This window comes from Pongo abelii, chromosome 20, assembly GCF_028885655.2.
Source record: "Pongo abelii isolate AG06213 chromosome 20, NHGRI_mPonAbe1-v2.0_pri, whole genome shotgun sequence".
Classification (NCBI taxonomy): domain Eukaryota; kingdom Metazoa; phylum Chordata; class Mammalia; order Primates; family Hominidae; genus Pongo; species Pongo abelii.
This window is the reverse complement of record NC_072005.2, coordinates 15,310,230-15,321,837: the sequence shown is the minus strand read 5'-3', so window position 1 is coordinate 15,321,837 and position 11,608 is coordinate 15,310,230. Positions and strand designations below refer to the sequence as shown.

General features: G+C 56.4%; 1 protein-coding gene across 6 annotated transcripts; it reads left to right on the top strand.

Moving 5' to 3' along the window:
* The first annotated feature begins 764 nt into the window (after positions 1 to 764).
* On the top strand, positions 765 to 11,607 carry ILVBL (ilvB acetolactate synthase like). 6 transcript variants are annotated; one of them, XM_002828819.6, is made up of 16 exons: positions 765 to 923; positions 1,510 to 1,654; positions 3,005 to 3,206; positions 3,338 to 3,465; positions 3,551 to 3,689; positions 3,777 to 3,888; positions 6,518 to 6,617; positions 7,068 to 7,165; positions 7,281 to 7,417; positions 8,583 to 8,717; positions 10,062 to 10,176; positions 10,263 to 10,432; positions 10,513 to 10,583; positions 10,663 to 10,734; positions 10,913 to 11,018; positions 11,154 to 11,607. In XM_002828819.6, the coding sequence occupies exons 2-16, from the start codon at positions 1,520 to 1,522 to the stop codon at positions 11,330 to 11,332; spliced, it is 1,899 nt and encodes a 632-aa protein (XP_002828865.3). In that variant the 5' UTR covers positions 765 to 923; positions 1,510 to 1,519; the 3' UTR covers positions 11,333 to 11,607. The 6 variants fall into 6 exon arrangements, with proteins under 6 accessions (XP_002828865.3, XP_009251179.3, XP_024093123.2 ...); XM_009252905.4 differs by having other exon boundaries at positions 819 to 1,199; XM_009252904.4 differs by having other exon boundaries at positions 788 to 923; positions 3,551 to 3,888.
* Position 11,608: the final 1 nt, after the last annotated feature.

Below are 11,608 nucleotides of genomic sequence, written 5' to 3'. Positions count from 1 at the left end.
TTTTTTAGCTTTACAGAAAAGCTGCAAAGATAGCAAGATAATTTTTGTCTACTCTTTATCCAGCTTCCCTGAATGTGAACATCTTATATAACCATAATACATTTACTGAAACAAAAAGATTAACACTGGTTGATTACTATTAACTCAACTCCAGACTTTATTTGGATTTCACTAGCTTTATCCACAAATTTGTCCTATTTTTGATTTCTGGATCCAGTCCAGGGTACTATATTGAATTTAGTTGTCACAGCTCCTTTCCCTCCTCTAGTCTGTAGCAGTGCCTCAGTCTTTGTTTTTCATGAGCTTGACAGTTTTGGAGAGGTCTGGTTAGGCATTTTGTAGAATGTGACTCAATTTGAATTTCCTTTGCTTGCTACTATACCTATTATACAAAAAATATACACACATATATACATGCACAAATATTTATTTATAGTGTGGAAAATATACATAACAAAATTTACCATTTTTTAAGTATTATTATTATTTTCTGAGACATGGTCTTGCTCTGGTACGGCCCCGCTGGTGTGGAAAGCGAGCTGTGTTCGGAGCGCCTGAACCTACGGGCTTGCACCGTGGGGCCAATGGAAAGCTGCGGAAGGTGGGCGCCCAAAGGTCTGGGCTCCTGAAGCCGCTGAGGGGCGTGGCCTCCTGGTTTTAAAACAATAAAATGGGTATGATGCCTGCAGTGCAAGCCAATGAAAGGCAAGAGGAGGCGGGGTCTACGAGCGAGGCGGCCAGTAGAGGCAAGGCTCTTTCGGGTGGCCCCGGAGCGTGGCTCCGACTGTGCGCATGCGCATCGGGCCAGACTACGGGGCGCCGCTGAGCCAAGTGGGTGACCCTGGTACGGCCACGCTCCCGGGTCACGTGACACGGAGGGGGCCGAATTCTGCTGGAGGCAGCGCCATATCCTGGAGGTGAAGGTGAATACCCTCGGGGGTCGAGCTGGTGTGGGAGAACCACATCCTGATGCGATGTGACCTCGACCCAGCCTGGCCCGGGGTCGGTGATCAGGCTTGGGCCCGTGCGCTCTTTAAGGGAGAGGCGTGGGTTGCGTGGAGGGTCGCGCCCGCTAACCCGGGGGCGTGACCTCGTGCCTCTCGGTGACGTAACGTGGGGCGAGCTCACTACTGGGGCTGAGATTTGGGGTCCGGTTGTGGAAAGAGAGGCGGGGCTTCCGCCTGTCCATTGACAAGTAGGTAAGTGGAAGATAACTGTGTGGTGCTGTCGTCGCCACCTTGACCTGTGGTGGCTAGTTTGGGTGGGAGTGGTGGTGATGTAAAGGACTGGGGGTAGCCCCGCGAGGGGCGTGACCTTGTCACAGAGAGGCATGGCTTCACCCCGAGCCCAGGCGCACAAAGGGCGTGGTCTGGCAGGGTTGGGGGCGTGGCCGCACAGAAACTGGCGGCAAGGGGCGTGGCCCTGGATCAAGCTGCGAGCCGGGGCGCGATTTCTTCCGGAGAGGTTTCCTGTCGCGCCCAAGTCTGGGAAGTGCCCTTTCTCTCTTAGGTACCACCTCATGGAGACCCCCGCGGCCGCCGCCCCCGCCGGGAGCTTATTCCCCTCCTTCCTGCTCCTGGCCTGCGGGACGCTGGTGGCCGCCTTGCTGGGCGCCGCTCACCGCCTGGGGCTCTTCTATCAGCTGCTGCACAAGGTGCGGAGCACAGAATGGGAGGTGGGCTGGGGGCAGTCAAAGAGGGAGGGGCCTCGTGGTGCTGCTTCCAGCTCACTCATTGTGCAGGGTGGGAAAGGGAGCCCCGACTAGTCCAGAGGGACTGGTAAGAGGTTCTGTCCAGGGCCCTGTCTCCATTGCCACGCTGTGTATGGAGGCCTGGACTTTGCCACTAGTGAGAGAGAACACGGAAGCTGCCGCTGCCGGGGCACTCGAACCCCACCTACCTCCTTCCCCTGTGACTCTTTTCACAGAACAGATGGACAGCACTCTGATAGTGCTCCCTAACCTGGATGGGATAAATGGGGCAGAGGGCAGGCACCAGCGACGGGGTGGCAGTGACAGTTTCATAACAGTTGCCCTCTGCTGAGCTCAGTACTGTAGACTTTCTTACCTACCCCTTACCTTTTCCTTGAAAGTAGGTGCTGTTCTTTCTGTCTTCATTTTCTGCAAGAGGAAGCTGAGGCTCAGAGAGATTGTGTGGTGGTTTGCTCTAGGTGACATGTTTGGAGAGAGCTGACCCCGCAGGCCTCCCCCTGAACTCCTTGCACCTCTGTTTGAAATTTACCCCTTCCCTAGACCCCCTCCTCAACCCTTTCTCTCCTAGCAGGGACCAAGCTTGACTTCTCCCTCCCCAAACCCTTCTCTACTCCTTCCTCTGCTGGCCAGGAGTGATGCCAGTGACCTTCAGGACTTGTGAGATTTAAAGCAAGCCTTGGATATGTAGGGCTGTGAGGCAGCTAGAGTTGGAAGGCCTCGGCAGTCTGTGCCAGCAGCTCACTCCCGTGCCAGGCACCAGGTGGCTGGCAGCCTGTCAACTAAGCCCTGGGCCTGTTTAGCGTCCATCAGGAGGGCATCAGGGAGGCTGGGATCAGGAGCCCAGCTGCCAGGCTCTGCAGGGATACTGGAGGGCAGGGAGGAGTCACAGCAGATGGCTCCCTGCCATCTGCTCTGCGTGCGTTGTGCCCCTGGCCAAACCCCCTGGGTTATATAACCCTCTCCTCTCTCCCTGATTGCCCTGCCATCCTGGAGACAGGCAGTGTAACAGGGGGGCACTTAAGAGCATGCGTTCTATTGGACTTTCAGTCTTACTTGGGCAAGTCTTGATGTCCTCAGCTGTAAGAGGGATGTAATGACAAGAGGATCTGATAAGATGTTATGCTTTGCTTTGAGCCTGGCATGTAGTATAATATATGCCTAACCAAGACCAAGCTTCTCTTGACCTCTCACCCTGCCCCTGCCCCCTTACCTGGGGCAGGGGGATTGCCCCCTTTCCCAGCTGCCCTCTGCCCTGGCCTTTAACTTTATTGCTCTACCTGTCCTTGGGCCCAGGTGGACAAGGCAAGCGTCCGGCATGGCGGAGAGAACGTGGCCGCTGTGCTGAGGGCCCACGGCGTGCGGTTCATCTTCACGCTGATCGGTGGGCACATTTCCCCGCTGCTGGTGGCCTGTGAGAAACTGGGCATCCGTGTGGTGGACACACGCCATGAGGTCACGGCCGTCTTTGCTGCTGATGCTATGGCCCGCCTGTCCGGTGAGGGCGTTGCAGAGAGGGCTGGGGACTGGTTGCACTGTGGGATAGAGTGTCTGTGAGGGTAGGGGTTTTTCAGAGGTGGGAGAATGGCTAAGAGAGTGGGCATGGCCGTGATGGGCTCTGCGTTCCAGGAACGGTGGGCGTGGCGGCAGTGACAGCAGGCCCTGGCCTCACCAACACGGTGACTGCAGTGAAGAATGCTCAGATGGCTCAGTCCCCAGTTCTGCTTCTGGGTGGGGCCGCCAGCACTCTGCTGCAGGTACCCAGTTCTTGGAGGCCGGTGGGGGCCTAGGGGGGCTTGAAGGGCTCATGTGGTAACCCTGCCACACCTCTGTCTTTGCCAGAACCGGGGTGCGCTCCAGGCCATTGATCAGCTGTCCCTTTTCCGGCCACTCTGTAAGTTCTGTGCGTCCGTGCGGAGGGTGCGGGACATCGTGCCCACCCTGAGGGCCGCGATGGCTGCCGCCCAGTCGGGCACCCCAGGTAGGTGGAGGATGGTGATGCTGAGCAGTGCTGGGGCTGAGGGGCTGGGGACATGTTGCGGACTCAGCGTCCTCCCTGCCCCTGCAGGTCCGGTGTTTGTGGAGCTGCCCGTTGACGTGCTGTACCCCTGCTTCATGGTCCAGAAGGAGATGGTGCCAGCCAAATCACCCAAGGGCCTCGTGGGCCGAGTGGTCTCCTGGTGAATAGCCCCAGCCCTGCCATTCCCTCCTCTATCCCCCGTCCTCTCCTGCAGCTTCCAGCCCACGCCTGTCCTCCTTTGATTCACATGTGGACTGGGAGGAGGCAGCTGGGGGGAGAGCATTCCAGGCAGAAGGAACAGCATGTGCAAAGGTCCTGAGGCAGGAATGAATTAGGTGGGTGGGGAAAGCAAGGTGGCCCTCGTGGAGGCAGCAAAAGGGAGAGGCTCAGGACAGCCCTCCTTCTCCTCCTTTTCCCTTTCTTCTCCTCCTCCATCATCTCTTCTTCCTCCTCTTCCTCCTCCCTCTTCCTTCCTCTTCTCCTCCCTTCCCCCCCCCCCACCTTTCCCATCATCCTCTCCGTTTTCCTCCTCCTAAAGGATGATCCTTGAACCTCGGAAGGGAGATTCATTCTTACATTTACAGAGGAGGAAGCTCAGAAAGGTGAAGTCACTTGCCCAAAGTCACACAGCTAAGAAGTGGCAGAGCCCAGGCCGGGCGCGGTGGCTCTCACTTGTAATCCCAGCACATTAGGAGGCCGAGGTGGGCAGATGACCAGGTCAGGAGATGGAGACCATCCTGGCTAACATGGTGAAACCCCATCTCTACTAAAAATACAAAAAAAAAAAAAAAAATTAGCCGGGTGTGGTGGCGGGCGCCTGTAGTCCCAGCTACTGGGGAGGCTGAGGCAGGAGAATGGCATGAACCCAGGAGGCGGAGCTTGCAGTGAGCCAAGATCATACCACTGCACTCCAGCCTGGGCGACTGATCAAGACTCTGTCTCAAAAAAAAAAATAAAAGAAGTGGCAGAGCCCAGACTCGACCCCTCTCCTTCCTCTTCCTTTCCTTCCCTCACATCTTTGTCCTTTTCTTTTCTTTTCCTTTTTTTTTTTTTTGAAACAGATTCTTCGTTCTGTTGCCCAGGCTGGAGTGCAGTGGCGCGATCTTGGCTCACTGCAAACTCCGCCTCCTGGGTTCAAGTGATTATCCTGCCTCAGCCTCCCGAGTAGCTGGGACTACAGGCGTCCGCCACCACACCTGGCTAATACTTGTATTTTTAGTAGAGACGAGGTTTCATCATGTTGGCCAGGCTGGTCTGGAACTCTTAAGTGATCCACCCTCCTCGGCCTCAAACATTACAGACATGAGCCACCGCGCCTGGCCTGTTCTCCTCTTCTTCCTCCTTTCCTTTCTCTTCCTCCTCTTCCTCTTTCTCTCCCTTCCCCTCAGTCCCTTCCCTTTGCCTGTCCTTGGCCCTTCCTTTCCACACATTTAGCGAGCGGCATCCATGTGCCAGGTTCCAGGACAGGCACGGGGCATCATCAGTGGACAAGGTAGTCAGGCTCCTGTACTCTGGATGTGTGTGAAGCGCCTGAGGGTCAGCTCAGGCAGTAGTGATTTTGTTCTATGGCCTCTTTATTTTTTTGAGATGGAGTCTCGCTTTGTCTCCCAGGTTGGAGCGCAGTAGTGCGATCTCAGCACACTGCAACCTCCACCTCCTGGGTTCAAGTGATTCTCCTGCCTCAGCCCCCCGAGTAGCTGGGAATACAGGTGCAGTCCACCATACCCAGCTAATTTTTGTATTTTTAGTAGAGATGAGGTTTCACCATTTTGGCCATATAGCCTCATTCTTAATGCACTTTGCCCCCTGGCTTCCCAGTCAGTCCCTCCCCTTGTTCTCCTCCTTGCCCCTCTCTCTTGGGCTGCCCCTCACAAGGCTATCTCTTATCTTGCCTTTTTTGTTTTGTTTTGTTCTGAGACGGGGCCTCACTCTATCACCCAGGCTGGAGTGCAGTGGTACGATCATAGCTCACCACAGCCTTGAACTCCTGGCCTCGAGCAATCCTCGCGCCTCAGCCTCCCTTGCCTTTTCTTTACTTGCGGGGCATCCCACGGTTCCATCCTTGGCTGCTTCTGTGCTGTCTTGGCCTGTCCTTAACGGTGAAAGCAGAGGCTTCTGACTCTGAGCTCCGACTGTTTCCTGCCGATGCCCATGTGTCTGTCTTTCGCTGGATAGAGCGCCCCCTGAGGGCAGGGCTGGGCAGGATCTATCTTTGTGTCTCCAGGGCCCTGCACAGGTCCTTCGGGAAAGTTGGGGCCCTGGGGCCCAGTGAGCAAGGAGACCGAGAAGGCCCTGTTTGAATCAGGAGAGGACAGTGTTCAGAACTCCCATGGATCAAGTGTTATGCAAAGTGTCTCATGACCTAAATGGACAGATCCTTGAACCTGGGGAGGGAGGTTCATATTTACATTGACAGAGGTGGAAGCTCAGAAGGGTGAAGTCACTTGCCCTAAGTTGCACAGCTAGGAAGTGACAGAGCCAGGACTTGAGCTCACATCTGTTGGACCCACAGGCTTAATCCTGGCATGCTGAGCCTGCGTTCCTTGCTTCTGGGGGGCTACGTGGAGTTGGGGTGGACCCCAGAGGCTACCGAGGGCAAACAGGCAGTTGAAGACCTGGCCACTAGGGTTCATCTGTCCCTGAGGTGTCACTCATCCACCCCTTCCCCATGCGACTTTGCTCCTGGCTTTTCTCCCAGCCCCTTTCCCGGCCCCTCTCCTTGCTCAGATCCAGGAATCCTTGTAGTTAGTTAATTCTGGCAACTTGGTTCTTTCCCCTCCCTTTTGCAGGTATTTAGAGAATTACCTGGCCAACCTCTTTGCAGGAGCCTGGGAGCCTCAGCCTGAGGGACCGCTGCCCCTGGACATCCCCCAGGCTTCCCCACAGCAGGTGAATTGCCTCTCTTTTGTGTCTGAGGACCCTACCCGGCAGGGCCCCCTGACCCTCTCCCTGAGTCAGTACTGGGGCCTTAATCTTGGGTGCTCATGGCGACTCAAGGGCGGCCCTTTGGCTGGACGCGGTGGCTCACAGCGGTAATCCCAACACTTGGGGAGGCCGAGGCGGGTGGATCACTTGAGGCCAGGAGTTCAAGACAAGCCTGGCCAACATGGTGAAACCCTGTCTCTACTGAAAATACAAAAGTTAGCCAGGCATGGTGGCATGCGCCTGTAATCCCAGCTACTCTGGAGGCTGAGGTGGGAGAATTGTTTGAACCTGGGAGGTGGACGCTGCAGTGCGCTGAGATCACGCCATTGCACTCCATCCTGGGCAACAGAGTGAAACTGTGTCTCAAAAAAATAAATAAAAAGACAGCCCTTTGATCCCCACCTCTCGCTCCAGGTTCAGCGCTGTGTGGAGATCCTGAGCCGGGCCAAGAGGCCCCTGATGGTGCTAGGGAGTCAGGCCCTGCTCACCCCGACGTCCGCCGACAAGCTTCGGTGAGAAGCCCCAGCCCTGTCCTTGTTTTCACGTTCCTAGTCCCCGGTCCTCGGGTGCTCTTGGGGAGGCGGGAGGCCCCGGCCACACTGACCTCTGCTCTGCCTGGACTCCCAGGGCTGCCGTGGAGACCTTGGGTGTTCCCTGCTTCCTCGGAGGGATGGCACGGGGGCTGTTAGGCCGCAACCACCCCCTCCACATCCGGGAGAACCGCAGTGCGGCCCTGAAGAAGGCAGATGTCATTGTCCTAGCAGGTGGGCCTGAGCCTCTTCCTTTCCCTCCTTCCCCCAGGAACCCCCTCACCCTGTCACCCAGCTTCACACAAAGGAGGAAGAACGTCTAGTGGGCACCTATTGTGCTTGATACACATTTTCACATAAAGCGCTTTGAACCCTAACCAGACGCATAATAGGTGTATCGGTTAGCTACTGCCCTGTAACAACCATCCCCAAACTCAATGGCTAAAAATGCATTTCTGATTTCTCAGGACCCACCTATAAGGTAGGTGGTAGCTGTGGTTTTGGCTGGGCTCATTCGTGAGTCTGCACTTGGGTTAGGCAGGAAGGCAGCTGTGCTGATCCAGGCTGGGCTTGCTCACCTGTATGGGGATTGGCTGGCCCTGCAGCTCATCTGGGATGGCCTCAGCTGGGGTCATAGAGTTCTTCACCCCTGTCTCCATGGCCCCCTTGTTTCTCATCCTCCAATAGGCTAGCCTGGGCTGGCCGACTTGGTGAAGGATGAGAAAACTATGGGGCTGGGAGAGTGCAGTTATTCAGCAGAGTGAGTGGAGGCTGTGTGGCTTCTTGAAGTAGAGTCTGCAGGAATGCGGGGTGGGGGTCCTGAATCATCTGGAGGTGTCTTCACTCAGAGGTCTTGCAATTGACGCCAGCTGTTGGAGGGGCCGTGGACTAGGGCAATTACACAGGTCTCTATGTGTGGCTCGGGTTTCCTCCCAGCGTGATGGCCTCAGGGTAGTCAGACTTCTTAGACAGAGAGCACACTCCTTGGCCCCACCCAGGCCTCTAAAAGTGAACAAGGAAGAAACTGCATCTCTTCTGACCCAGCCTTGGGTGTCATGCCGTGTCACTTCTGCCACCAGATTCAAGGAAAGGGGACCTAGGCAGCACCTCTCTCCACGGGAGGCATGTCAAGGTGACCTCGTACAAATGGATGTAGGGTGGGAGATACGGCCATCTGGGAAAATATACCCGCCTCTGACCTATCCTGTTGGCCAAAGCATGTCATGAGGCCAGTTCTGATTCAAGGGGTGTGGGGAACTGCAAGGTCATTGTAGGTGGCACAGGTGCAGGGAGACTCGGTGAGGAACAGGGACTCTTTTGCATCCAGTCCACCACAGTGGATCAAGTAAGGTAGAGGACATGGGGCCTTTGCCCACTGCATTCCTGTCCCCCACACCAGGAACTGTGTGTGACTTCCGCCTATCCTATGGCCGTGTCCTCAGCCACAGCAGCAAGATCATCATCGTCAATCGTAATCGGGAAGAGATGTTGCTCAACTCAGACATCTTCTGGAAGCCCCAGGAGGCTGTGCAGGGTGAGCCCCCTAATCCCCCCGTACTCCTCCCGGTCCCTCTCCTGGTTTCTGCTGCAGCTGGCTTGAGCCTGGTACGGTGATCGAGGCCCAGACCTTGCCCTACGGGTAGCCAGTCAACCAGAGACAAATAGTTGGCCCTCAAACTGATGAATGCTTCTTTCTTTAAATTTTTTTTATTTTTATTTTTTAGAGACGAGGTCTCGCTCTGTCACCCAGGCTGGAATGCAGTAGTGCAATCACAGCTCACTGCAGCCTCAAACTCCCAGGCTCAAAGCAATCCTCCCACCTCAGCCTCCTGAGTAGCTGGGACTATAAGTGTGCACCACCATGCCAGGCTAATTCGTTAATTTTTTTTTTGTGGAATCAGCATCTCACGATGTTGCCCAGGCTGGTGTCGAACTCCTGGCCTCAAGTGATCCTCCTGCCTCGGCCTCTCAAAAGTGCTGGGATTACAGACCAGAGCAACTGCGCCCGGCCTGATAGATGCTTCTGTAGGAACAAATGGTGGGTGGACACAGAGGGAGGCTTGAAAACGTGCATGTGATCACGTTCCCTCCCACACTGCCCACCGCCCTCAGGACAGAGAGCACACTCGTTGGCCCCTTAGCCTCTCTGTCTTCCTGCCGTATCTCTGCCCTCTCCTTATTTCAGTCCCCTTGGACTTGAACTTGGTTCATCATTCTGAGGATGTTGACTCCCCCGCAGCCTAGGCGACAGGACACTCTTGTATTAAGCAGAGAAGTAGCACCGTTGCATCTGTGTTGGGAAGATCCACTCAGCAGCCGTGGACGGCAGGCTGGAAGGGGGCTGGGTGGAGGCCAGGGGGGCTGCTAAAAATGGCCAGGACAGAAGCGAGGAGGCCTGAACTGGAGATGAACAGTGGGAGAGCCTCACCTTCTCAGAGCCTCCATTTGATCATTTGAAAAATGGGGTGGTGAAAAATACATCACGGGGCTGTTAGTTCACTTCAGTAACGTTTGCCGTGCGCTTCCACGTGCCTGGATTTGAGAGATGTGCTTGGTGGATGTAGCTCTTTTCATTGAATGTTTCCCAGGCAGAAGGAGGTAGAGGGAGGGGACGAGGCCAGCTTGGGTTTGTCACCTGCCTTGTGCTCCTTAACCCTTGTTTCTTGGGCCTTGTCCTCCCTTTTCATCTGGGCTGCCCTCCCCTGGTTCTGGCAGGTTCTGGGGTGTTTCACCTGTTTTTTTTCTAGGAGCACCCCTGGCCTGCTTCCCGTCTGCCTGCTCGGATGCTGCTGCTGGCTTCCTGCTGTTTTGAGGCCTCTGGTGCTGGAAGAACAGGAAGAAGCCAGCTCCCCACACCTGTGTCCTCTTCCTTCCCCAGGAGATGTGGGTTCCTTTGTGCTGAAGTTAGTGGAGGGCCTTCAGGGCCAGACATGGGCCCCAGACTGGGTGGAGGAGCTGCGGGAAGCCGACCGGCAGAAGGAGCAGACCTTTCGGTGGGGCCTGGGTGGAGTGGATGTGGGAAGGGGGTTCCCGGCAGACCCTGCTGCCAACCCTGGTGACCTTCGCTGTCCTGTCGCAGGGAGAAGGCAGCGATGCCTGTGGCTCAGCACCTGAACCCGGTGCGGGTGCTGCAGCTGGTGGAGGAAACGCTACCTGACAACTCAATTCTGGTGGTGGATGGCGGGGACTTCGTGGGCACTGCCGCCCATCTGGTACAGCCCCGCGGCCCCCTGCGCTGGCTCGATCCTGGTAAGGAAGGGCCCCCGCCTGGGGCAGTGGGCACCATCCATCCGGACGCCTTCACACCCACCTGCTCTTGGTCCTCTTAGGGGCCTTTGGGACTCTGGGAGTTGGTGCAGGATTTGCACTTGGGGCCAAGCTGTGCCGGCCAGATGCTGAGGTGAGGCACTGGAGTTGGGAGACTTGCTGCTCTCTAGGCCCTGATCCACCCTAACCATCCTGGGTCCCCTCCCCACTAGGTCTGGTGCCTGTTTGGGGATGGAGCTTTTGGCTACAGCCTCATCGAATTTGATACGTTCGTCAGACACAAGGTGACTGGGCTGGCCTGAGGGAAGCTTAGGGCCTGGGGTTCTGGGAGATGTCACCAGGGGTGGGCTGAGGTAGGGAGGGAGCCTCCTGTCTGGCAGAGGCCCTATCCCTGTCTCTGTCCTCTGGCTGGCCAAGCCATGGGGCTGAAGGCTGCGGCCTGCCTTCATCTTCTTCCTGTAGATCCCAGTGATGGCCTTGGTAGGGAATGATGCTGGCTGGACACAGATTTCTCGGGAGCAGGTGCCCTCTCTGGGCAGCAACGTGGCCTGTGGCCTGGCCTACACTGGTGAGGGGGCCTCAGCGAGGTTGGGAGGACAGGAGGCTATTTCAGTCCCGGCTGGGCTTGTGTTCCTCTCCTGGGCTGGCTGCGTGTGTGGTGGGCTGAGTCCTTGCCACCATCCGACTTAATCTCTTCTTTTAGATTATCACAAGGCAGCCATGGGTCTGGGGGCCCGGGGCTTGCTGCTCTCACGGGAGAACGAGGATCAGGTGGTCAAGGTGCTGCACGATGCCCAGCAGCAGTGCCGAGACGGCCACCCGGTTGTGGTCAACATCCTCATTGGGAGGACGGACTTCCGCGATGGCTCCATTGCTGTATAGGGCCTTGTGGGTCAGGACGCTTGGCTGCCTTCCTGCCCCTGGACTGTGTCCAGCTGGTTTGGAGTCTCATCATTGCTTGCCCTGAGCCTATCCCATGAGGCCCGATGACTCCACAACCTCCCTGAGGAGGGGATGGAGGGGTCAAAGCTCAGAGAGGCTCTCTTGTGAGCTCTTGGACCCTCCTCTCCACAGACCCAACTGTGCCCTTTGTCCCCTCTCTTATGGAGACTGAATAAACCACCTTTGGCCCATGTAGGCCCAAGTACTCAGTCTCAG